Genomic DNA, 23,917 nt, shown 5'->3' with positions numbered 1-23,917 from the left:
ACTTAGTGTCAAAATCGAAAAAAAAAATGAAAACTTAGTGCTTTTTGTGCGAAAAAAATTCAATTTTGACACGTCAGCATATAACGTCAGCATGCCACGTCAGCATGTAACCTGGTTAACCGGTCAAGTGGTCAGAATTATAACAAATTGAAAAACACAGTGTCAAAATCGAATTTCTGTGTAAAAATAGTGTTTTTTGTGTCATTTACCCTATTTGTTTCTCATAAAAGTCGTACCAATATTTATTGTTTGATTATGTAAAAGGCCTTAGAAAATTGTAGTTATTTGCTAACGATATATTAATTATACATAATCATATGTTAAGCTGTTAACTATTATTTTCTATATTATTAAATTTTTAGTTATTTGTTAACCATTTATTAATTATGCTATGTAGTGTAAACCAAAATGAAAAAACAATCAACACTTGACGGATTTTTAAAAAGAAAACATGAAAGTTCTTCTCAAGTACCAGTAGAGCCACCCTTAACTGTTATAGATGCAAATACTCCTAATGATAGTGTTCATGTGACCGAGAATCCATCCAAAAAACATTGTCATGAAATGAATGATGTTGATCTTAATACACTAGAACGAGATCCTAGTTTGCGTATTCAAATTTATGATTATCCAGTCAATCAACGAGACACAATTTGACGAACTTATAGCTATCGTGGTCCCTTTCAACCAATACTTTCTGCATATCCAAAATCTGGACCGGAAGACCATAAACGTAGCTTTCAATGTTCTTGGTTCAAGAAATTCCCATGGCTTGAATATTCACAGAGTTCAGATGTGTTTTGTTTTCCATGTTTCCTTTTCAACAAACCTTCCAGAATGGGATACTACGGGCAACAGACATTTACTATAGATGGATTTCAAAATTGGAAGAAAGTGGGTGGGAAAAAATGTGATTTTTTGCAACCTATAGGAACAGAGTGTACATCTTTTCACAATGTTGCACAAAAATCATATGATCATTTGTTAAATGAGACTCAAGATATACGAAATACGATTGAGAAATTTATAGATGAAGATCGTAAGAAGAATAGATTGAGATTGAAGACTATTATTTATGCAATTTGTTGGTGTGCCTTTCAAGCAATTGCATTTAGAGGTCATAATGAAAGACCAGATTCCATTAACAATGAAAATTTCCTTGAAATGTTAGAGGCAATATGTTCTTTTAACAATGAGATGAAAGAATTGTTTCACACTGCGCCTAAACATGCATCATATACATCACCAACAATTCAAAAAGAGATTTTAAACCTTATCGCTAATAGGGTGAGACGGATGATTTGTGATGAGACTGATGGTGGAAAATTTTGTTTACTTGTTGATGAAGCACATGACGAGTTTAACAGAGAACAAATGTCTATTGTTTTGAGATTTGTAAATAAAGATTGCGTTATTATGGAACCTTTCTTTGGACTTGTTCATGTTCCTGACACTACATCACAAACTCTGAAGAATAGAATATATTTCCTATTGACACATAAAAATCTTGATTTTAAGTCGATTCGTGATCAAGGGTATGATGGTGCAAACAATATGTGAGGTCATTTTAAAGGGTTGCAAGCATTGATTTCGAAGGATTGTCCGTCTGCATATTATGTTAATGCTTTGCTCATAGATTGCAATTAGCATTAATAGCCGATTCACAAGGAGTTATTGCGTTGCAAAAGTTTTATACACATTTATCTTCTGTTATCAATGTCGTTGGTGCTTCTTCCAAACGTGATGACCAACTAAGAGATGCACAAGCAGAGCAAATGGCATATTTTAAATCTATTTGTGAGTTAGAGACTGGTAGAGGCCTCAATCAGATTGGTACATTACAACGGGCTGGAGATACCAGATGAGGTTCTCATTTGAAATCAGTTTCAAGCTTAATCAAAATGTTTAGTCTAATTTGTGAGGTTTTACTTAAAATTATTGAGGATGGCACTGGTTCAATCAAAGGAGATGCAGATTCAGCATATGAGACTATTACAACATTTGATTTCATTTTTGTTCTACATGTAGAGAAAGAAATAATGGAGATCGTAGATTTACTCTGCCAAGCTTTACAAAAGCAATCTCAAGATATATTGAATGCATTGAGGCTAGTTGTATCCACCAAATTGTTATTACAAAAAATGAAAGATGAAAGATGGGATAGTTTTCTATCTCATGTTAAGTCATTTTGTCTGGAACGCAACATCGATATCCCTAATTTGTCTTCTTCTTACTTTAGTATAGGGGCTCGAGCTTGTAATGAGCGTAGCGATCATACACTTGAACATCATTATCGAGTGGATATTTTCATCGAAGCAATTAACTCTCAGCTAATGGAATTAGATCATAGGTTCAATGATAGCTCGATGGAATTACTCCATCCTTCATCAACTTTAGATCCTAAAAATTCTAATGAGCCTTTTCCAAGTGGTGATATATGAGAATTAGTAGAAAAGTTTTATCCTGAAGATTTCAATGAAACTGAGAAAAATCTTTTGAAGATGTAACTCCAACATTATGAGGCGGATGTTATTCAACGTGATGATTATAAGCAATTGATATCTATTAAAGAATTATGTCAATGGTTGATAAAGACCAGAAGAGAAACCAATTTTTATTTGATTTATCGAGTAGTTAGTCTTATACTCATTCTTCCGGTTTCCATTGCTACAACAGAGAGATCATTTTCAGCAATGAGTCTGGTTAAAACAAGGCTACGAAATAAAATGGAAGATAATTTTTTAAACAACTCGTTGGTTTTGTACTTCGAAAGGGAGCTTGCAGAAAAGTACTTTAGAGACGATTGTACAAGACTTTAAAGACACAAAAGATCGACGAATTCCACTTTAATGAGCGATGTTAGAATACTTTATATTAATTTTTCGTTTGATTATTTATATGTTATGACATTGAATCGAATAAATTTTTGTTTTCTGTTTCTTTAAAAGATTTACTTTCGGCCCCCACTACAACTTTTCGTGTTCCCTGTCCAGATGGAGATATGTGTGTCATTGAACCACAAATCGACACAAACCATTTATGGTAAAGAAAATGTGGCAATATAAACGGTGCAATGATGACGTAACAAGTTAACCAAAATCAATAATAAGTTTTCACGGTATATAATAATTTCTAATTGGCTTTGATATTTTCTGCACCACAAGTCCCCAGGTAGAAATCTATGAGATATAACCACATGAAAAATATATTTTAGTAAAGAACAATGATGATCTTATTAATCTGTAATTGAAGAAGCACCCAACCTTGATGGAGAAGACAAATAAGGTTTTGGAGGAATTTCCAATGATGACAAGTCCCCTTCTAACATTTCTAACGCTTTCGTGATTGTTGGTCGGTTCAAGGGATTAGTTTGTATGCACCACAAACCCACTATAATCATTTTTCTTGTAATCTCATTTTCTTCATTGCTCATACTCCTATGTAGTCCAAGTTCGTCATCTAATTCAAGCTTTTTGTAGATCCAATTAGGAAAGTATATTTCACTTGTATGATCAACTTCTACCTCAATATTTTTCCTCCCTCCAGCCATTTCCAAAATCATCATCCCATAACTATAAACATCTGATTTATGGGATACCTGCCCGAAACTTCTAGAATATACTTCTGGAGCAATATATCCTGGTGTTCCTCTGATCATATGGGACATTGATATCATGCTTCTTTTCTCGGGGAATAGCTTGGCAAGGCCGAAGTCAGATATCTTGGGAGAAAAATCTTGATCCAAAAGAATATTATGGGGCTTTATGTCGAAATGCAAGATGCGGGTGTTACAACCAATATGCAAGTATTCTAAGCCACGAGCAATCCCAATAGCGATCTCATGTAACTTTTTCCACCCAAGTTGGCTATTACTCGATGAAGCCTGGTTATATATGAACTTCTCAAGTGATCCATTAGGCATGAACTCATAGATCAATGCTCTTTGATGGCCCTCAAAGCAAAATCCCAGAAGACTTACGACATTTACATGGGAAGTCTTACCAATACTTGCAACTTCATTTATGAAATCTTCACCATTACCTTTTGATTCGCTTAAAACCTTCACGGCCACCAGATTTCCATCGCTTAGAACTCCTCTATACACAGAACCAAAGCCGCCTTGACCTAGTTTGACTTCGAAGGAGTTTGTCATCTTTTTTACTTGCAAATAAGAGTACCTTTTCGCGAGTAATTCATGATTTTTTAGAAAGTTTTCAACATTGTTACAGTTCTTTGTCTTAGTTGGCCATTTGAGTTTTCTTTTGAAACATAAGATAAGCAAAAACAAAGTTGTCACAAATCCCACACTAAGCGCTGCACCAAACAGTGAATGGATAGTCTTAAATTATCTGTCGTTGAAACTGAAAAGGTTAGTTTAATAAACAAAAACTTACCCATGACAAGAATCCATAGATTTTTGTGTTTCCCTGCAGCATGCAAAACAAAGCAAGTCAACTATCATGTTACAGAATTTAACTTATGAATTACTTGTTTCCATCGTTAGTGTCAATAAGTATTGTAACTTGAGAGAGAGAGAGAGAGAGAGAGAGAGAGAGAGAGAGAGAGGAGAGAGAGAGAGAGAGAGAGAGAGAGAGAGAACACAAAAATGTTCAAATATATCGGTTTCCAAGTTGTTTCCAAGTTACAATCACATATAGCATTTTATGTGGGTGTTGACATTTTTTTTAATGTTGTAAGCCATATCACTATATCAGTGCCTCAATGTAAAAAAAAAATAGAAAAAACTACAAAACGGTCAATATGGAATTTGTTTTTTTTGTTTTGGTCCAAAAAAATTAACTTATCCAAAATCAGGTACTTTATTTTGGTTTTGTTATATTTGAAAAGACTAATATAGCATTCAATTTATATATATATATATATATATATATATATATATATATATATATATATATATATATATATATATATATATATATATATATATATATATATATATATATATATATATATATGTTCAGGTTCATTTGAGTCCATTCTAATTTTGTGAAACCGTGATACCAAATCTAAAAATAATTTTAAAATGCAAAATAAATGGAAAAATCCAAAAATTCTTTTTTTAAATATTATTTTCGGAACTTGAATTAACTAAAAAAATTTAAAAAAAAAAAAAAATCAATTTTTTTTGAAAAATAAGTGAAATATTCTAATAGAATATTACACTGGCATATTCTAAAAAATAATTTTAAAATGCAGAATAAATGGAAAAATCTAAAAATTCTTTTTTTAAATATTATTTTTGGAACTTGAATTAACTAAAAAAAATAAAAATAAATTCCATTTTTTTTGAAAAATACATGAAATATTCTAATATAATATTACACTGACATATTCTAAAAAACAATTTTAAAATGCAAAATCGATGGAAAAATCCAAAAAAAAAAATTTTAATATTATTTTCGAAATTCGAATTAACTAAAAAAAATTTAAAAATAAAATAAAAAAAGTAAAAAAATACGTCTCACGGTCTCACAAAATTAGGTCGTCTCACATGAACCTAACCCAAATATATATATATATATATATATATATATATATATATATATATATATATATATGTATGTATCAATCAATACTACATGCACATAATAGATAATTAGAACACAACAACCTAAATTTATATATATATATATATATATATATATATATATATATATATATATATATATATAAATTTAGGTTATTGTGTTCTAGTTATCTATTATGTGCATGTAGTATTGATTGTGTATCAATCATTTTTGTTATTTTAACAAAGTAATTAATATATATTACATGTTGAATATATAATAAGTATTAATTAAATCTTCAACATTTAATATGTATTAATTACTTTATTAAAATAACAAAAATGATTGCTTCACAATCAATCATATTTCATAGTAAACGTATTTAAATAAATTTATGTATAAATACATGTTTCATATATATATATATATATATATATATATATATATATATATATCCAGACAAAATATTTTTATGTACTTAATAAATACCTATTTTATAAAAGCTTTTAAGATATATATGAGTATAATAACGTATTTTACATGAGTGTATTTCATGTATTTTCAGATAACTACGTTTTTATAAATATGTGTGTGTGTGTGTATATATATATATATATATATATATATATATATATATATATATATAAACATTTATAAACGTATTTAAATACATTTAGGTATAAAAACATGTTTGTATAAATACATGTTTTATACATCAATATATATATATATATATATATATATATATATATATATACATACACACACAAAATATTTTTATGTACTTAATAAATACCTATTTTATAAAAGTTTTTAAGGTATATATGAGTATAATAACGTATTTTACATGAGTGTATTTCACGTATTTTACATGAGTGTATTTCACGTATTTTATGATAACTACATTTTTATAAATAAGTATTTAAAATAAAAAAAAATGTTTTTATAAGCAGCTATTTTGCATACAAAAATGTGTTAAAAAAATGTTTTTGTATATGTATCTTGCATACAAAGATGTTGTTTAAAAAAAAGATTTTTATATAGAAAAAATAAGGTTTCTTTATGTGAAAATAGTTTTTTTTGTATAAATATGATTTTATACAGCAAGAAAACATATTCGATTTTTTTTTTGAAAATAAAGATGTAAAAAAACTAAATTTAAACTGAATTCCTAACAAAATTTTGAAATTTTGGCAAAAAGTGTAAATTTTTTACCAAAGTTGTAAAAACTTAAAATTTGGTCCAAAAGTGTAACTTTTCAAAGTGTGATGACTTGTTGACCGGGTAAAAGGATCAAAATGAATACCATTTTCAGTTTTTGGGACTTTATTTAGTTAAAAAAATATAAGGACTAAATCGATTACGAGGCTAAAATCTATGACGAATATGCAATCTAAGTGTCCATATTGTATATGTTGGATAAGATGTGTTTTAGTAAATACCCATGAAACATTGCATGATGAATATAATATAATGAGATAGTACATGATGAATACATTGCATCTGTGCTTTATTTGGACTAATTCAACTGTTATCATGTAATTTACCAATTTATTTATACTTATGAGTTTGCATTGAATTAAATTTTTATGTATTTTGATAATTTTTTGTGACACGTATTCCCTTGTGGGAAATGCAGTATGAGATTATACTTATAAGCAGATGTCTACTTTGATTGATAAAATCGAGGAGAAGTTTCACCCCCTATCAAAGAACCGTGTAACACTCGATCCTTAGGTACATTTCCTTATGATTTTAAAGTTTATATTTTGGGGAGTTATGGGTCTACACATGGCGTAGATACCAAACTATGTAGGTTGTAGTTCATTAAACAAGGCATGGGGGTTTTATGCCCTACGCAGGGCGTAACCGCGTAGGGTGCAAACCCTAATTACGGGGTTTTGAGCCCTATTTAAGGACTTCAACTTTTGGAGGGATTTCTTATGACCAACCTTCATCCCCTTTAGCCCCCATCTCGAAACCCTAACCCTTTGGAGAGAATTTTGGAGCTTGTAAGTGATTCTTGGTATATCTTGGTAGTGAAGGAGGCCAAAGTTGAAGTTGTGGTGCACTCAAGCTTATGGATCCAAGTCTTTCATCCTTTTGTCCATCTTTTGAAGGTATAAAGTTTAAACCTTAATGAAAGTATTGTTAGATCTTGCTAGATTATGAGTTTATGTCCTTTTGTCCCATATTCTTGGTCCATTTGGGTATGAACTACTCCAGACCTTGTAGTTATTTTATTGTTGTTTATGAGGTTAATGAGTCATAAAACTGGGATGTTGGTTGTCTTCTTTCAACAATGCAAGAGTTTTGGATCATTAGTGAATGTTATGGGGCTAGGGTTTGATTTTGAGCTCCATATAGCCATGCAAAGGCATAAAGTTGGAGACTTTATGATTTAGAATGTTCATTAGGGTCATATCTAAGCTTTGAGTGAAAGGTCTTAATGTATTAAGTGCTTGCATGAATATTGGCAAATGAAGTTGTATGTAGGGCATAATCTAGACTACACCCAACATAGCCTTGGTTTCACTTATTTTCTGGTTAAGGCTTTACGCCCTGCGTAGAGTTAAGGGTACGCCGTACATAAGTCAATTGAAGGTTAACCGTTAAATTTTTGACCAGTTTGACTTTTGGTCAACTATGAGAGTTTGAGAACCTAGAAGGGCACAATTGACATTTGCCCGATTGTGGATTAGTCTTTTTAGACTTTCTGGGTTGGGGTATTTACCTTAATTGTTAAGTAGGTTTTGGTTTTGGATTCGTTGAGTAGGAGGGACTTCGCATCGATAGCTCATTTATGTGAGATCTATTCGTTTACCGATCAAGGTGAGTCTTCTTACTGTACTCGTGGGTCGAGGCACCAATGTCGCCCCACTATTGTATGTTTGGGTTGAAATATACCCTAGGTTTGGTCCTACTGACATGTATTGGATTGAAATATACCATGGGGTAGGACCATTGATATTTATTGGGTTGAAATATATCCTAGGACTAGGCCTATTGATATCTATTGGGTTGAAATATACCCCACGACTAGGCCTATTGATGTGTATAGGGTTGAAACATACCCTAGGACTGGGCCCACTAATTTTATGGTATGTGATATTTTGGGGAACTCACTAAGATTTGTGGTTACGATTTTATGGTTTAATGTTTTCAGGTACTTTTGGTTAGAAAGGGAAGGTCCCGACATGATCGCAGAACATCCACCAGGGTTCTGTATTCTATGATTTGTTTTGTACTCTGATAACTATCTGATACATTTTATACTATGTTGGGTTATTGGAATGAATGAATGGATGTTTTGAGTTGACTAAAATAATTTTTTTACTTAGTATTTTTAGGATGTTTCAAGTTGGTATCAGAGTCTTGGTTTGAGGGATTCAGATACACTCTCGGGTGTGTCTAAACTCAAACTGAGGAATTGGTAAACTTTTTAAAAGAAAACAACTTCTCAAAAAAAATTCTACAAAGAAAATGGGTGTGATGCGTGCTATCGTCTGAGCTCAAGTAAGTGATTCCCAAAATACCCATACCTAAGTATTATGATTATTATGTTTGTTAAGTAAATTTCATGCTAGAGCAGGGCTAAGGATACCTTAAGGAATTGTATGCTAGAACTGTTTGATTTGTGTGATGATATGTAGCCTAGGGAGACTGAATGTTATGTATTACTGAAGATTTATATCAACTCAATTACTAGTTGAATGTATGCTTTAAAAATTATATACGATTACGATCATATAGCCCTAGAATGACTAGTTTAGCCTTATTTCATGTTCCTTGTTTAGTTGTGGACATAAGGTCGAATCATTTATTCAACAGTCTTTGTGATCCTAATTTCTGTATCATTTTCATGTATAAGGCAACCGGCAATGTTGGTAGAAATTCCTGGTAGTGTGGGAGCAAGTGATTTAAGGAATCCTAAGAGTGTTTAGGAATTATAGTGGCTTGGTGTGTGAGCTGTTAGCAAGGTATTCAAGAAGTGTTTAAGGGGTGGCTTAGAGGATCCAAAATAATTCTTGTGGAATATACATATAGGTGTAGAAGGTAGTATTAGGCCCATACTATTGAAAGCACAAGATCTATACCTGAGTCAAGGAAAGTCATGACGATTCTAAGAAAATCATAAAGTGTGAGCTTCTTCGCATGTATACTAATTGTTTGCGTGTTGTATTTCAGTATAGTGATGACACGTGGCGGAGCAGGAGTTTCAGGATCTGGTTCCAGTTTGGGCTCTGATACCGAACCAATTGATGAGGTTTTATGTGAGTTCATCACGTTGGATATTACGTGAGGTATCCTTGACGCGACCCATGTGATGTTCAGGACGATCAAGGAAGGGATTGTTGAGATTACGGAGGAATTCTTTGGGACCTTTCAAGATGAGATGTCCTTTGGGCAGTAAAGATCCAGTTCCCTCATGTTTAAGGATTTCTAGGGATGTAGGGCACGAAAGTTCTTCGGGGTGAAAGACCCCATTATCACAAGGTAATGGATAGCTGACATGGAGTGTGCCCAAATGACGAGCTTCTGCCCTGATGGGTTGAAGGTGAGGTTCAATGCATACTGTCCGAGGGAGAAAGCTCGTGATTGGTGGGAGGAGGTTGGATATGCACTAGGAGCACCAACTATTAAGGCTATGTCCCAACCTGATTTTGTAACCAATTTTTGAGCAGAGTTTGCACTGCCTGTCAAGGTGCAACAAATGGTGAGGGAGTTCCAGGAACTGTGCCAAACAACTAAACCTATGGCGGAGATCACTACCAAGTTTCAAGAGAGAGATTTACTGGTTCCATAGTATTCCATAATTGAGGAGATGAAGAAGACTCGATACCACGACATGCTGAGAGTGGATATCCATGAGTTTGTTAGCTTTTTAGCTTGTCGGTCATTAGAGGATATGATAGCCAAAGCCCAAGAGCGGGAGATTGACTTGGAGCACTTCAGGAAAAGGAAGGAAGAGCAGGTGGAGACTGCAGTGGGCCAGGAAAAAAGGCCCAAGACTGCTGATTCACACCATAGAGGCAAGAAGGGTCGAATTCGTTGTCACAAGTGCGGAAAGCCGCACAATGGAGCATGTCGAGCGGCGGGATCAAGTTGTTTTAGATGCGGACAAACTGGTCATATGAGTAGGAATTGCCCTTGTGGTACACTAATTTTCTTCCATTGTAATCACATAGGTCATAAGAATGCCGATTTCCCGATAATGACAGGAGGAATAGTGGTGGCGCCTGCACCAACCACATTGAGGATCATCAATGGCCGCTAAGGCAAGGCGGAGACAACTGGGGTGAAGAGAACGGCATTCCAGTTAACGACCGATGAGGCGAGAGCAGCACCTGATGTGGTTACTGGTATGTCTCTTTACCTTATCCTTTACTTTCGTCTGTGTTTATGCTTATGTTTTATCTTATCATGTATATGGACTTTCTTAATCAATGGTACGACTACTCATCTTCTATTCTATTCGGGTGCTACCCGATCTTTTATGTCTCTTGTGCTCAGCAAGAAGTTTAGTTATGCACCCGTGGTTTTGGATTATCCATTGGAGGCAGAGATTGCGAATGATCATTCAGTGAGTGCTTCGAGGGTTCATCGAGGATGTGTTCTGAACATGTTCAACAAGAGATATCATATTGATGTGGTTTTGATTTCTCTGTGAGGGCCGAATGTTATTATGGGGATGGATTGGTTGGGCCCTAATGGGGTTATGATTGATTATGAGCACCGGTTACTAAGAGTTGGAACCCCAAGTAGGGGAGAACTGGTTATTCGGGGTGAGGGTGCTCAGCGTGGATCTGCTCTCTGTTCAGCTTCGAAGGATATGAGATATCTTCGGTGGAGTTGTTTTGGATTTTTAATTTATGTAGTGGATACTCGAGTTAGGGGTACGATGACCGTGAATGATGTGCCCATTATTCGATATTTTTCAGATGTGTTTCCTAAGGAATTTCCTGGAGAGCCTTCTGAGAGGCAGTTTGAGTTTTGGATTAATTTAGTTCCCAGTGCGGCTCCAATAGCCAAGGCACCAGATCGATTAGCACCTTTGAAGATGCAGGAGTTGTCTACACAGCTTCAGGAGCTGTTAAACAAGGGATTTATTAGGACGAGTAGTTCGCCATGAGGAGCACCGATTTTGTTCCTAAAAGAAGGACGGTTCACACATGATGTGTATCGACTACCAGGAGTTAAATAAGTTAATGGTGAAAAACCGTTATCCTCTCCCAAGGATTGATGACTTGTTTGACCAGTTTCAAGGTGTATCTTGGTTCTCCAAGACTGATTTATGGTCGGGTTACCACCAGATGATGGTTCAGAGATGACGATGTGCAGAAGACACCCTTTATGACTCGTTATGGTCATTACGAGTTCGTGGTGATGCCATTCAGGCTCACCAACACACCAGCATCGTTCACGAATCTCATGAACTGGGTATGCAAACTAATGCTGGATCGGCCGGTGATTGTGCTTATTGATGATATTTTGGTCTACTCCATGACCAAGGAGCAGCACGAGGAACATTTATAGAAGGTATTAGAGACCCTGGAGAGAGAGAGAGAGGGAGAGAGAGAGGCTTTATGTCAAGTTCTCCAAATGCAAGTTCTGGTTGCACGAGGTGCAATTATTAGGGCACATCATCAACCAAAATGGTGTATTGGTCGATCCAACCAAGATTAAGGCGGTGATGCGGTGGGAGGTTCCGAGGACGCCATCTGAAATTCGGAGTTTTCTGGGTCTAGCGGGTTATTATCGGAGTTTCATTCAGGATTTCTCCAATATTGTTGTACCTTTGACCCGCTTGGCGAAGAAGAATGATACTTTCCAATTGGGGCCTGATCAGTAGGCAACTTTTGAGACACTGAGACAGAGATTATACGAGTCTCTGATTCTCACTCTTCTCGAGGGTATGTAAGATTGTTTGGTTTATTGTGATGTGTCGATCTCAGGATTGGGAGCATTACTCATGCAGAGAGGTCACGTGATTGCTTATGTTTCAAGGCAGCTAAAGTCTCATGAGTCGAATTACCCTACATACGATTTGGAGTTAGGGGATGTCGTTTTTGGCCTCAAGATTTGGAGACATTAATAGTATAGGATTAGGTGCACCAGTTATACTGACCACAAGAGTCTGAGGTTTTTGATGGACCAGTCAAATCTAAATATGAGACAGTAGAAGTGGTTGTATGTGGAGAAGGATTATGATTGTAAGATTCTATATCACCCGAGGAAGGTCAATGTCGTGGCTGATGCCTTGAGTCGCAAGTCCGCGAGTACACCTATCAAATATTTGTTTTTAAGGATGGTTATTGTTTCTCCGTTATTTGATATGATCAAAGAGGCACAAGTGGAAGGGTTAAAAAAAGGAAAACGGGAAGGAGGAAAGGATCAAGGGTTAGATTCTGCTATTTGTCAGGGACAGTTGGGATTTATTAACTTAGTGTGGTAGGGTTTGGTTCCCGGTTATTGGTGGGGTTAGACAGACACTACTAGAGGAGTCTCACAAATCGATTTTTTTAATCCACCCAGGGGCCATGAAGATATATAGGGATCTGAGGTTGTTGAGTATTTGAGATATTGAAACTGATTTGATATGTTTGGTTATTTAGGGAAGCCTTTTTAGGGTTAATCGTTTTATGATTTCCTACGGTGCCTTTACAGTAGAAGTTCTTTATCGAGCTCTACTATGACCATGATTTTATATTAAGGCATTGGTTTTATATTTATGGTACATATTTTATGTTCCCTATAAATAATCATTAGGTTAGTTTTTAATGTAAGCTTTTTCCAGATTAGGGTTTTCTTTATGCGTTCATATCATAATCAATATACACAAAACCATTATCAGATTACTTGCGTATTATGGTGATTGATTCTTGATTGTTCTTGATATTCCGCATTCATCATCTCGAATTTATTCCTAACAAGTGATATCAGAGCAGGTTCTAGTAGATCTCAACGATTATTGCAAGAATCAATCTTGTTCATGGTGATATTTTATCATGAATCTCACATTGTTCTTCAAGTTTTGTAAGCTTTCTGGAAAGAAAAAGTCTAATACCTCGTTTTATTGCAAAATCTTGTTCATATCTGTTATCTTATACTCATTTTTTCATCTGATTTGTTCTTGAATTGTGTTTTGGAAGAAAAAGAAAAAGAATTTCGCATTTTGTCAAAGTATTTGGGTTCAGATCTACTTTATCTCTCTAAAAACCGTCTAAAATTTGTTTTCTCTCTCTAGAATTGTTATCAGATCTACTTTCTCTCTCTTCAAGTTTTCTTTCTTGTTGAAGATTTAATGGCGGATTATATTGTGTTAAAAGGCATTAAAAGACTAGGATTAAAAGTTACAGATCCAAAGTTTCTTCTTAAAGAAGGATATTTGTTTTGGGATGTTCCTGAGCAATCTATGTTGAAGAATGTCATTGAGATGTATAATCTCTATGTTGATGAGAAAATTGGTGATTTCACACAGATTTCTTGTGGTGGATTTAAAAGTAATCGTGTAGAGGAAGATAAAGATTTGTTAAAACAATTTATCATTATCAAAGAATATTTACTTTTGAAGCGAATTCAACAGAACTTAAAGAAAGAAAGAACAAGAAAAACAAGAGTAAAATAAAGAAGGGTTGGATGCCCAAGGTACAAGTACCTAATGCATGTGAAAAGGTTCAGAAAGCTGAAGTCAAGAATGTTCAAAGAAACTTCAATTCTTATTTTTCTTCAGATAAAGATGTTATAAGTTGGAGGAAAGAGAAAAGAATATTTGATTGGTTTAATGAAGTTTTTGGAAATTTTTGTTTTCCAACTAAAAAACGGGTATTATTTTCAAAAGACGATCGATTTTCTTCAAATAAGTGGATGTGCAAGAAACCAACTTTAATATTAAATGAGTACCAAATGTGTCGTAAGAGTTTTGACCTTTATAAAAAATAAAAATAAAAAATGGTGACAAAATTTGATGAAATCTAGTGATAATTTATTCAAAGATATGAAATTCTTTTGAAGAAATCAACTTTTATTGATTTTTAATGGATGGTAATGACAAAATGGTGAAAAGTTGAAAAAGTGGGTGGAAAAAGACATTTTCTACAAAAAATGGGGCTGTCATCTGACATATTTTAGCAAAAGGGGTGCAAGTTGTCAGTGTACTGCAATTAGGAGAGTCAGATTCAGAACTATTGAAAAATGGGAGTTACATTCGGAATTTATTGAAATTTTGGTCATAATTTGTTAGTTTCGGATTTATGGGCAAAATCTATCATTTTACTAAAAATACGAGGGTTGTTTTCGAGCCTTTAGCCAACCAGTCGTGGTTGTGTTCATTCCTGTAAATCAGAGTTGTATAACCAAAGTCACAATCGGAATCTGAGCCTTTGTTTGGAATTAACTCTCACGAACGTCAAATGCGAACATGTGCTCTCGGAACCGACTGACTCACTGTGGGGATGTTCGGAGGTTACAATTGAATTCGGAGTTTTGGATTCGGCGTCGGAGTTCTAATCTCACAATTGAATTCGGAGTACCCGGTTTTGGATTTTACCGTCCGTCTCCGAATACCTCCGAATGTTCGGAGGCATTCACAGTACTAGGTTCGGATGTTGCAACTGATTCGCTATCGGACTTTCAGTCTCAATATTGAAATTGATTCGGAAGTTCATAGGCGATCTTCGTATATGAAAACTGCAATCAATATTCGGAGCTTCAGTAATCTGCTCGGAAACTGCTTTCGTAATTTTTAGAATAAAGATTTGCAATCGGCATCAACTGTAAACGAACATTCGGAGTTTAGAAACCACAATTGGAACTTCACAACATGGATTCGGACTCTTAATTGATAACTCAACGTCTCATCATCGGAAGTTTAAATCAGAAATCAAAATCAGAATTGAAGAACGCGACATAGGAAATTGTTGACTGCATCATGATCGGAATTACTAAAGAAATTTAACATCATAATCAATTGATGTTTCGGAATTGTCTATAAAGAACGAATTTGTTTCGTATCTGTTTTTGACTTTTTAAAGTCATAGAAAGCGTCGTCTGTGTCACGGGATGACTCTTTTAGACTAGTCAATACCGTGTGCCACTTAGTGCTTCTCCGACTAAGTCAGGCTAACTTCGACGATCTAGATGTACTAACGAACTTAGGAAGCAAGAGTTACGAAAAGGGACACTTCAAGAAAGCTTCTATTATATAACTCGAAACTTCTTTACAACGCAACTTCTTGATGGTTTCGACAAATGAGTCCTCCCCCTATTTATAGGAACCTTACACCTCCTCAAATGGAAGTTTCTAGGTCCCGATCATTCATGACTAATCTAGACTCTTCCTATTATATACATGGATTTTACAAGACTCTAGAATATTGTAAACTTGTATATGATGCTCTAGAAATCTCTAAGTCTTCCCGACATTATCCAAATCGTTCTTGTATGATCTAGCGTGTTCTAGATCCCTCCAAAGTCTTCCGAGTCGTTCTAGTTTCGTCTAGTGCCTTCTTTATTTATTCCGGATCGTTCTCCTTTATTCCACGAACATCTATAATATTCTAGCACCTTCCAGGGTCTCGTAGAGCATTCTTGATCTCTCCGGAGATTTCTCGAGTATACTTGATCGTTCCAGAGTTCTCTAGATGTCCGTGGTATTTTCCAGAAGCTTGGTCTGTGACACCCTCCCCCACTTAAACCCTTGACGTCCTCGTCAAGTCTTCTATACATATGTCTTGGTTTTGTCACGGAGCTACTTTGTGTCTTTTCTTTTTCTCCAAAGTATTTCTTCGAGTAGGGTGTGCTTTTATTTCTCAACGTACCTTGAATCATACTTCTTCTCTCAGCCTCATAACTTCTTGAGTAAATTTTCAAGGGGGTTATGGATTCCTGCTCCTTCATGTATGCCTTGTTTACTTGAATTTCCCTTTTTGGCTTCATATTCTTCTTGATCATATTACACTGGCAATAACACATGTGCATACTTCCTTTTCTCTCGGGGCCTTTTTGAAACTTCATAGTTGAAAGGGTTCGAGCTTTTGTCTTGCTTCTTTCCAAGGGAATTATATGGATAGTTGATCCCTTGGTTATACGCATGGTGTTGTCTCTTTCAAACGACCAAGGACATACCATATCTAGGAATTCCATTCCTAGTACCATGCGATAGTCGTCCATCGGAACCACTATCAAGTCGATGGTCCCTTTCCATTCTGCAATCTTCATGGGTATTCCACGAGAAACTCCGAGGATCGGATTGGATGGAGAGTTGACAACTTTCAACCGACCTAACTCCTTTGTATAGTGAATACCCAACTTCTTAGCTTCTTCCTCTGCGATGAAACTATGCGTTGCTCCGGAATCTACTAGCGCCTTAGTGTTCCTGGCATTCACTTTAACTTCGACGAACATGAGACCCCCTCCTTTATTTTCTACCTTCTTAGAAGATTTTATCTCATCTTTCGATACTGAGTTCAGATTGCGCATTGAGCTTATTTGTGCTTCGTCTTCTTCTTCTTGCAAAACCATCGCATAGAAGGTCTTTTTCTTCGGACAGTCTCGGATCAAGTGAGGACCATCACACAAGTAGCACTTGATCTCCTTTCGCTCTTCTCTTCGGTTTCTTCCTTCGATTTCTTTTCCTTTCGTATTTAAAGTTTGGGATGTGTTTTGCTTTGGTTCCAGTTCCGTCATAGTTTGTTCTCCCCCACTATTCTTCTTAACCGTGCTTTCTTTTCGAAATTCCATTAGATCTTCTGCCATGGCAATAGCTTCGTCAATGTCTTTGACATTTCTCCTCTTGAGCTCGTTGTAGGACCAAGATTGTAGTCCATCCATGAAATAGAAAAGTTTGTCCTTCTCCTGCATGTCGGGTAACTCTAGCATCAAGCTCGTGAACTCGACTATATAGTCTCGGATGGATCTCATATGCTTTAGCCCACGAAGTTTCTTCATCGCTATGTCTTCAGCATTGTGTGGGCAGAATTGTCTCTTGAGTTGCTTCTTGAATTCTTCCCATGTGTCTATGGTATATAATCCTTTTTCAATATCACCATGCTTCCTTCGCCACCATAGAGCTGCACTCTCGCATAGATAAAGTACGGCTGTATCTACCTTCGTCTTGTCGTCCTTCACTTGACTAGCATTGAAGTAGCATTCCATCGACCAAAAGAATTCGTCGAATTCTTTGGGGTCGCGTTTACCTCCATACTTCAATGGTCTGGGTGCTTCTGTGTGCGGAAATGTTCTTACAATGGTCCCTCCAGTGATTGCTGCCTTGCACAGGTTTACTTCGGCTTGTAATGCGTCTACCTTCTCACGGAACTCGCTCCGCAGAGTGTTAATAAGTCCAAGGACTTCTTCCTTGATGACACCGATGGTCTCCTTCAATCCATCGCTCGTGTCACTTATCTCGGCAACGAACTGATCGACGGTATCCTTCCATTCAAGGATCTCACCGACGTTAATCTCTGTCCTTGTAAGCTTGTTCTCTAAGCTTGCCAAGGCATCTATCGATTGGTCCCTCTTCCTGGACTTTCTTCCTTTCTCTTCGACAACAGGGGCCACGTTTGCGACTTCACTACTTCCTGCTTCCGTAGTCATGATCTCTTGCTTGTACGAACCTGGCTCTGATACCACGTATCACGGGATGACTCTTTTATACTAGTCAATACCGTGTGCCACTTAGTGCTTCTCCGACTAAGTCAGGCTAACTTCGACGATCTAGATGTACTAACAAACTTAGGAAGCAAGAGTTACGAAAAGGGACACTTCAAGAAAGCTTCTATTATATAACTCGAAACTTCTTTACAACGCAACTTCTTGATGGTTTCGACAAATGATTCATCCCCCTATTTATAGGAACCTTACACCTCCTCAAATGGAAGTTTCTAGGTCCCGATCATTCATGACTAATCTAGACTCTTCCTATTATATACATGGATTTTACAAGACTCTAGAATATTGTAAACTTGTATATGATGCTCTAGAAATCTCTAAGTCTTCCCGACATTATCCAAATCGTTCTTGTATGATCTAGCGTGTTCTAGATCCCTCTAAAGTCTTTCGGGTCGTTCTAGTTTCGTCTAGTGCCTTCTTTATTTATTCCGGATCGTTCTCCTTTATTCCACGGACATCTATAATATTCTAGCACCTTCCAGGGTCTCGTAGAGCATTCTTGATCTCTCCGGAGATTTCTCGAGTATACTTGATCGTTCCAGAGTTCTCTAGACGTCCGTGGTATTTTCCAGAAGCTTGGTCTGTGACAGTCGTCTGTTCAATTATTGAAGATGATTCAATTTACGAATTCAGTCCTACATTTTGGCAAAAATAAACCCCATTTCTAAATCCTTTAAAAATCCATGTGTTTTATCATTAGAATTTTCAAAACTTGACAAATTCTACCCAATTTCTTTATTCTTCAATTTTACCATTTTTACCCATTCTTACCAAAATATTTTCACTTCTTATCATTTTCTTTGGTCTTATTCTTTATAATCCCTTCTAAATAATTGCTTATTATTCTATTTTTTATCTAATATTTAAAAATCGAAAAGTAAAAAATTAATTTTTGTTATTTTTCCGGTTTTAATTTTTGTGAATTAAGTATATTCTAAAAAGATTTATTTCATCTAATCTGACGGGTTTTGAAGAGTGTTGATGATTCTTCTTAACTTTTCAGATTCTCTCCATGGTATTTGTTGAAGATTCAAGGGGGAGTGATGATTATTCAAGGGGGAGTTCGTATTTGGAAAACGATATTTGTTTCTCTCGCTTTGAAGACCCCATATGTTGGTGAGTCTCATAATTTAGGGGGAGAAATGCCAAGAAGATCGAAAATCGTGATCTTCATTGGTTTCAGGATCTAGGGGGAGATTGTTGAGTATTTGAGATGTTGAAACTGATTTGGCATGTTTGGTTATTTAGGGAATCCTTTTTAGGGTTAATCGTTTTATGATTCCCTACGGTGCCTTTACAGTAGAAGTTCTTCATCGAGCTATTCTAAGGCATTAGTTTTATATTAAGGCATTGGTTTATATTTATGGTAAATATTTTATGTTCCCTATAAATAATCATTTGGTTAGCTTTTGATGTAAATTTTTTCTAGATTATGGTTTTCTTTGTACGTTCAAATCATAATCAATATACACAAAACCTTTATCTGATTGCTTGCATATTATGGTGATTGAATCTTGATTGTTCTTGATATTCCGCATTCGTCATCTCGTATTTATTCGTAATAAGAAGGAGGTAGCTTGGTTTGTGGAGTGGTGCTTGACTTCCCAGAAAGTCTAGGTCGAACATTAGATATCCCACGACAAGATGCATCTGTTACCCATTCCCATATGGAAACGGGAGGAGATCACCATGGACTTCATTACGAACTTATTGCAGACAGTGCGAGGGCTGGATTTGATTTGGGTCATTGTGGATAGATTGAACAAGAGTATGCATTTTATCCCCATTTTGGAGAGCATCTCTACAGAGAAATTAGTAGATATTTATATATGAGAGATTATGGCACTTCAAGGGGTTCCCGTATCAGTGGTCTCTAATAGGGATGTTTGTTTCACTTTCAGATTCTGGAAGAGATTCCATAAGGAGTTGGGCACTCAGTTGCATTTCGACACATCTTATCATCCCCAGACTGACGGGCAGAGCGAGTGAACGATTTAGACACTTGAGGATATGCTACGAGCACGTGTGTTGGATTTTGGTGGGAGTTGGAATTCGTATCTACTCTTGGTCAAGTTCTCCTACAATAACGGTTAGCATGACAGTATTGACCGACCTCCTTCGAGATGCTTTATGGGAGGAAATGTTAGACCTCAGTTTGTTGGGTCGATGTTAGACATCGGGTTATGAGGAGTACTGAGGTAGTACTCAATACCAATGAGTTGATTCAGCAAGTGCGCAGAAGGCTTCAGACCGCATAGAGCCATCAGAAGAGCTACGTAGACCGACGACATTCCAATCTTGAGTTTCAGGTTAGTGACATGGTGCTTCTAAAGGTGTCATCTGATTTAGGAGGCGGTGCAAGTTGGGCCCTAAGTATATTGGTCCTTTCAGGGTTGTTACTTGAGTGGGCAGGGATGTGTACCATTTGGATTCACCTGACGAGCCTAGTCAGATCCACAACACTTTCCACGTTTCTCAGCTGCTAAAGTGTTTCATTGATGATTTTGCAGTAGTTCCATTGGAGGATATTTAAGTGAACGAGCGTTTCAACTATGTGGAGAGACCAATGACGATTCTTGACAGGAAGACCAAGACCTTGCACAACAAGGTAGTGAAGCTGATGAAGGTGCAATGGCAGCACCGGGAGGGTTCTAAATAGACATGGGGGCCTGATAAGGAGATAAGAGAACATTACCCAAAGTTTCTTGCTGCAGTAGACTTCAAGGACGAAGTCTGATTCAAGTGGGGAAAGTTGTAACACCCGTTCCTCAAGTACATTTCCTTATGATTTTAAAATTTATATTTTTTTGGAGTTATGGGTCTACACAGGGTGTAGATGACTAAGTACACAGGGCGTAGTTCATTAAACAAGGCACATGGGGTTTTATACCCCTAAGTAGTGCGTGACGCATGTCACACATGGTGTAACCGTGCAGGTTGCAAACCCTAATTGTGGGGTTTTGAGCCTTATTTAAGGACTTAAACTTATGCAGGACCTTCTTATGACCAACCTCCATCCCCTTTAGCCCCCATCTAGTAACCCTAACCCTTTGGAGAGAATTTTTGAGCTTATGAGTGATTCTTGGTGTATCTTCGTAGTGAAGGAAGGCCAAAGTTGATTATTGTTGTTATTATTATAGTTTTTTATTAATTGACTAGTTGTTAGACCCATATATTACATAAGTTAATTTTAAAAAAAAGTTAAATATAAAGGTCAAAATATTTGAAATTTTAAATTTATAAGAAAATAAGAAAAATAATCTATTTTAATAAATGAAGGGTTTTTTTGTCACATGTCACTCTCATTTAATTTGTCAAATGTCATTTTGTGGTTATTTTGATTTTTTTTTTCCATATGTCACTTTATGAGTTTTTTCTATTTTAATAAATTCCACATAATATTTTAATGTAATAATTACAATAAATGAATATCAATTTATTAATGGACTCACCTTATTATTTTAAAATTTCCAAAATAAAATTCATTAGTTTATTTATTTAAATTTAAAAGAAAAATCAATTTTAATAATTCATTTTCTTATTTTCTTATAAATCCAAAGTTCTTAAATATTTAGACTTTTATATTTAATTTTTTTTAATTAATCCATGTAATATATGGATCTTACACCTAGTGAATTATTATAATGAAAATGTGTTTTATCTTTTAAATTTAAACAAATTAAATAAATAAAGAAAAGAAACTAATTAGTTTTAATTTTAGGAATTTTAAAATTAAAAAGTAAGGTTATTAATGAAATTATATCCATTTATTACTATATTTATTGCAAATATCATATTAAAATATTATGTAAATTTTAATAAAATAGACAAACTCATAAAATGACATGTAAAAAAAATATTTATTCAAAATAACTATAAAATAACATTTGCCAATTTGAATGAGATTATGAGAAGTGCTAAAAAAAACTTCTATTTATTAAAGAAGATTTATTAAGGAGGATTATTATTGTTATTATATTAGATTGTTATTGTTATTTTTATTGAACAAAAAAAAATTCTTAATAATTCTAAGAGATTGTTATATTAGATTGTTATTGATATTAATGTCCTCGTTATAATTGTAATAACTTTATTGTAGATTGAATATTTGAATTATATTCCGTCACGAGTTGGTAATGTCGTCATCTTTTTTTTTACTTGGAATATCCTATAAAGACGAGGCTTGAATGATATCGGTCTCACTATTAAACGGTTTAATAAAATAAAATAATATAATTGATATCAAAAGAAAAAATCTAAGACAATGACAATATAATTTTTTCGTATATAACATATTGGTTAATATAATGTATAAAAAAAATCATGTTCAATTAAAAAAAAATCTTTAACAAAGTTAATGTAACATATAGTCAATAAAAAATATTATTATTATTATTATTATTATTATTATTATTATTATTATTATTATTATTATTATAATAATAATAATAATAAAATAAAAAAAAAATCAAAGTATTTTGGTCTGGCTATAAAATAGCCTGCAGTAAAATAGTCGTTTTGCATCCCCAATTCCCAATTGCACGAAGGAAGAGACCTTACCATTTGGGCAACTCGCCGGCTGGATTGATTGAGGGCAAAAACACAGGAACTCGAATGAAAACAATTTATATCCACACCTCCCACCACTTCGCTCACAGTCGACACATTCTTGTGCAGACCAGAACAATGTAAAGCCTCTCTTCACTACCTCCGCATAATTTCCTCCGTCCACCACCACTTTCCTCCGCCTTTCTCCATCCTGCTCTTCCACTAGCGCCACAACCACCTGAGTACAAACTTCTTTTGCGCTCCCCAAATTTGAGTCATCACTAAGCATAACCAACTGGACGGCTGGGTCACAAGACCCAATCATATACCTCGTCAGATTCTTGGGCACTTCCTTAGTACAATCCGTAAGAAAAACAAGTTCCGAAGTTGAGCTGCGATCCATCCAAAACAGGTTTCCACCAAGTGTTACGTTTGTGATTGAGGAGTTGCAAGTGATGGTCGGGTAATTCAGCAAGCGCATAGACCCTGCTTTATAGTCGATATTTTCAAATGAGTAGTTATTTCCAGATATACTAAGAACTGGGAGGCCATCGTCGCTGCAAACCAGCTCGAAACCCGGGTACCCACAATGCGCTGCATGTAAACCTCTAATGAAAAATGGAAATCTTATGCTCATACCATCGCCACAATGTTTCGGGACACAATCTTCATAGAATGGGTCCAAACAAAACGACCCATTGAAAATCACCAACAAGGTGAACAGTAATATCTGTTGTTTGAGTACTTGTTTCATCTGGAACCTTGATGAAAATAATCATGGGGGATTAGAAAAATGAAGATATGAGGGAGATAAAGGTAAAAAGAGATACATGTAGCTGATTAGAACGCACTATGTGCATGCTTTTAAAACACCGGACCATCGTTGTAATTATTGCAATACAAGTCTTGGTCGTTGATTTGTCTAGTGTTTTCTATGCCTTACTTTTACTTTTCTTTCAACTGTTTTCTTTCTGTCCGTTTCGTCTTTTATCTTATTAGTTGATAAAATGCCACGATAAAAATACATGATACGAAACGAAATTAAGACGAAATTGAAATCTAAATTCATGTTCGTGTTGTAGTCGTGTCAAGTTTAAAAAACACGATGTCGTGTCGTGTTGTGTTCATATTTAATTTTTTGACACAAAATTGACACGATTTAGCATTTG

General features: G+C 35.2%; 2 protein-coding genes across 3 annotated transcripts; one reads left to right on the top strand and one right to left on the bottom strand.

Annotated features, from left to right (window-relative positions):
* Positions 1-837: 837 nt before the first annotated feature.
* On the top strand, positions 838-2,441 carry LOC145095429 (uncharacterized). The gene is made up of 3 exons (XM_079033312.1): positions 838-1,535; positions 1,637-1,833; positions 2,029-2,441. Exons 1-3 carry the CDS (start codon positions 838-840, stop codon positions 2,439-2,441), a joined length of 1,308 nt encoding a protein of 435 aa, XP_078889438.1.
* A 608-nt stretch (positions 2,442-3,049) lies between these two features.
* Positions 3,050-23,590, bottom strand: LOC145092723 (LEAF RUST 10 DISEASE-RESISTANCE LOCUS RECEPTOR-LIKE PROTEIN KINASE-like 2.5). 2 transcript variants are annotated; one of them, XM_079030702.1, is made up of 3 exons: positions 22,761-23,590; positions 4,395-4,427; positions 3,050-4,314 (listed from the first exon to the last, which is right to left on the bottom strand). In XM_079030702.1, the coding sequence occupies exons 1-3, from the start codon at positions 23,500-23,502 to the stop codon at positions 3,236-3,238; spliced, it is 1,854 nt and encodes a 617-aa protein (XP_078886828.1). In that variant the 5' UTR covers positions 23,503-23,590; the 3' UTR covers positions 3,050-3,235. The 2 variants fall into 2 exon arrangements, with proteins under 2 accessions (XP_078886828.1, XP_078886827.1); XM_079030701.1 differs by lacking the exons at positions 3,050-4,314; positions 4,395-4,427 and adding an exon at positions 6,656-18,794 and having other exon boundaries at positions 22,761-22,899.
* Between the last annotated feature and the right edge of the window lie 327 nt (positions 23,591-23,917).

This window comes from Lactuca serriola, chromosome 3 (assembly GCF_051521515.1).
Source record: "Lactuca serriola cultivar US96UC23 chromosome 3, Lser_US96UC23_V15, whole genome shotgun sequence".
Taxonomy (NCBI): Eukaryota; Viridiplantae; Streptophyta; class Magnoliopsida; order Asterales; family Asteraceae; genus Lactuca; species Lactuca serriola.
The sequence above is the reverse complement of the archived record's forward strand: the minus strand, read 5'-3'. Positions and strand labels throughout refer to the sequence as shown.

Coding starts and splice junctions, on each gene's coding strand:
- LOC145095429 (XM_079033312.1), top strand. CDS start 838: ATGGGATACTACGGGCAACAGACATTTACTATAGATGGATTTCAAAAT. Junction 1,536..1,636: donor AAGTCGATTCGTGATCAAGG/GTATGATGGTGC, acceptor CTTTGCTCATAG/ATTGCAATTAGCATTAATAG. Junction 1,834..2,028: donor TAGAGGCCTCAATCAGATTG/GTACATTACAAC, acceptor TTCTACATGTAG/AGAAAGAAATAATGGAGATC.
- LOC145092723 (XM_079030701.1), bottom strand. CDS start 18,125: ATGACTACGGAAGCAGGAAGTAGTGAAGTCGCAAACGTGGCCCCTGTT.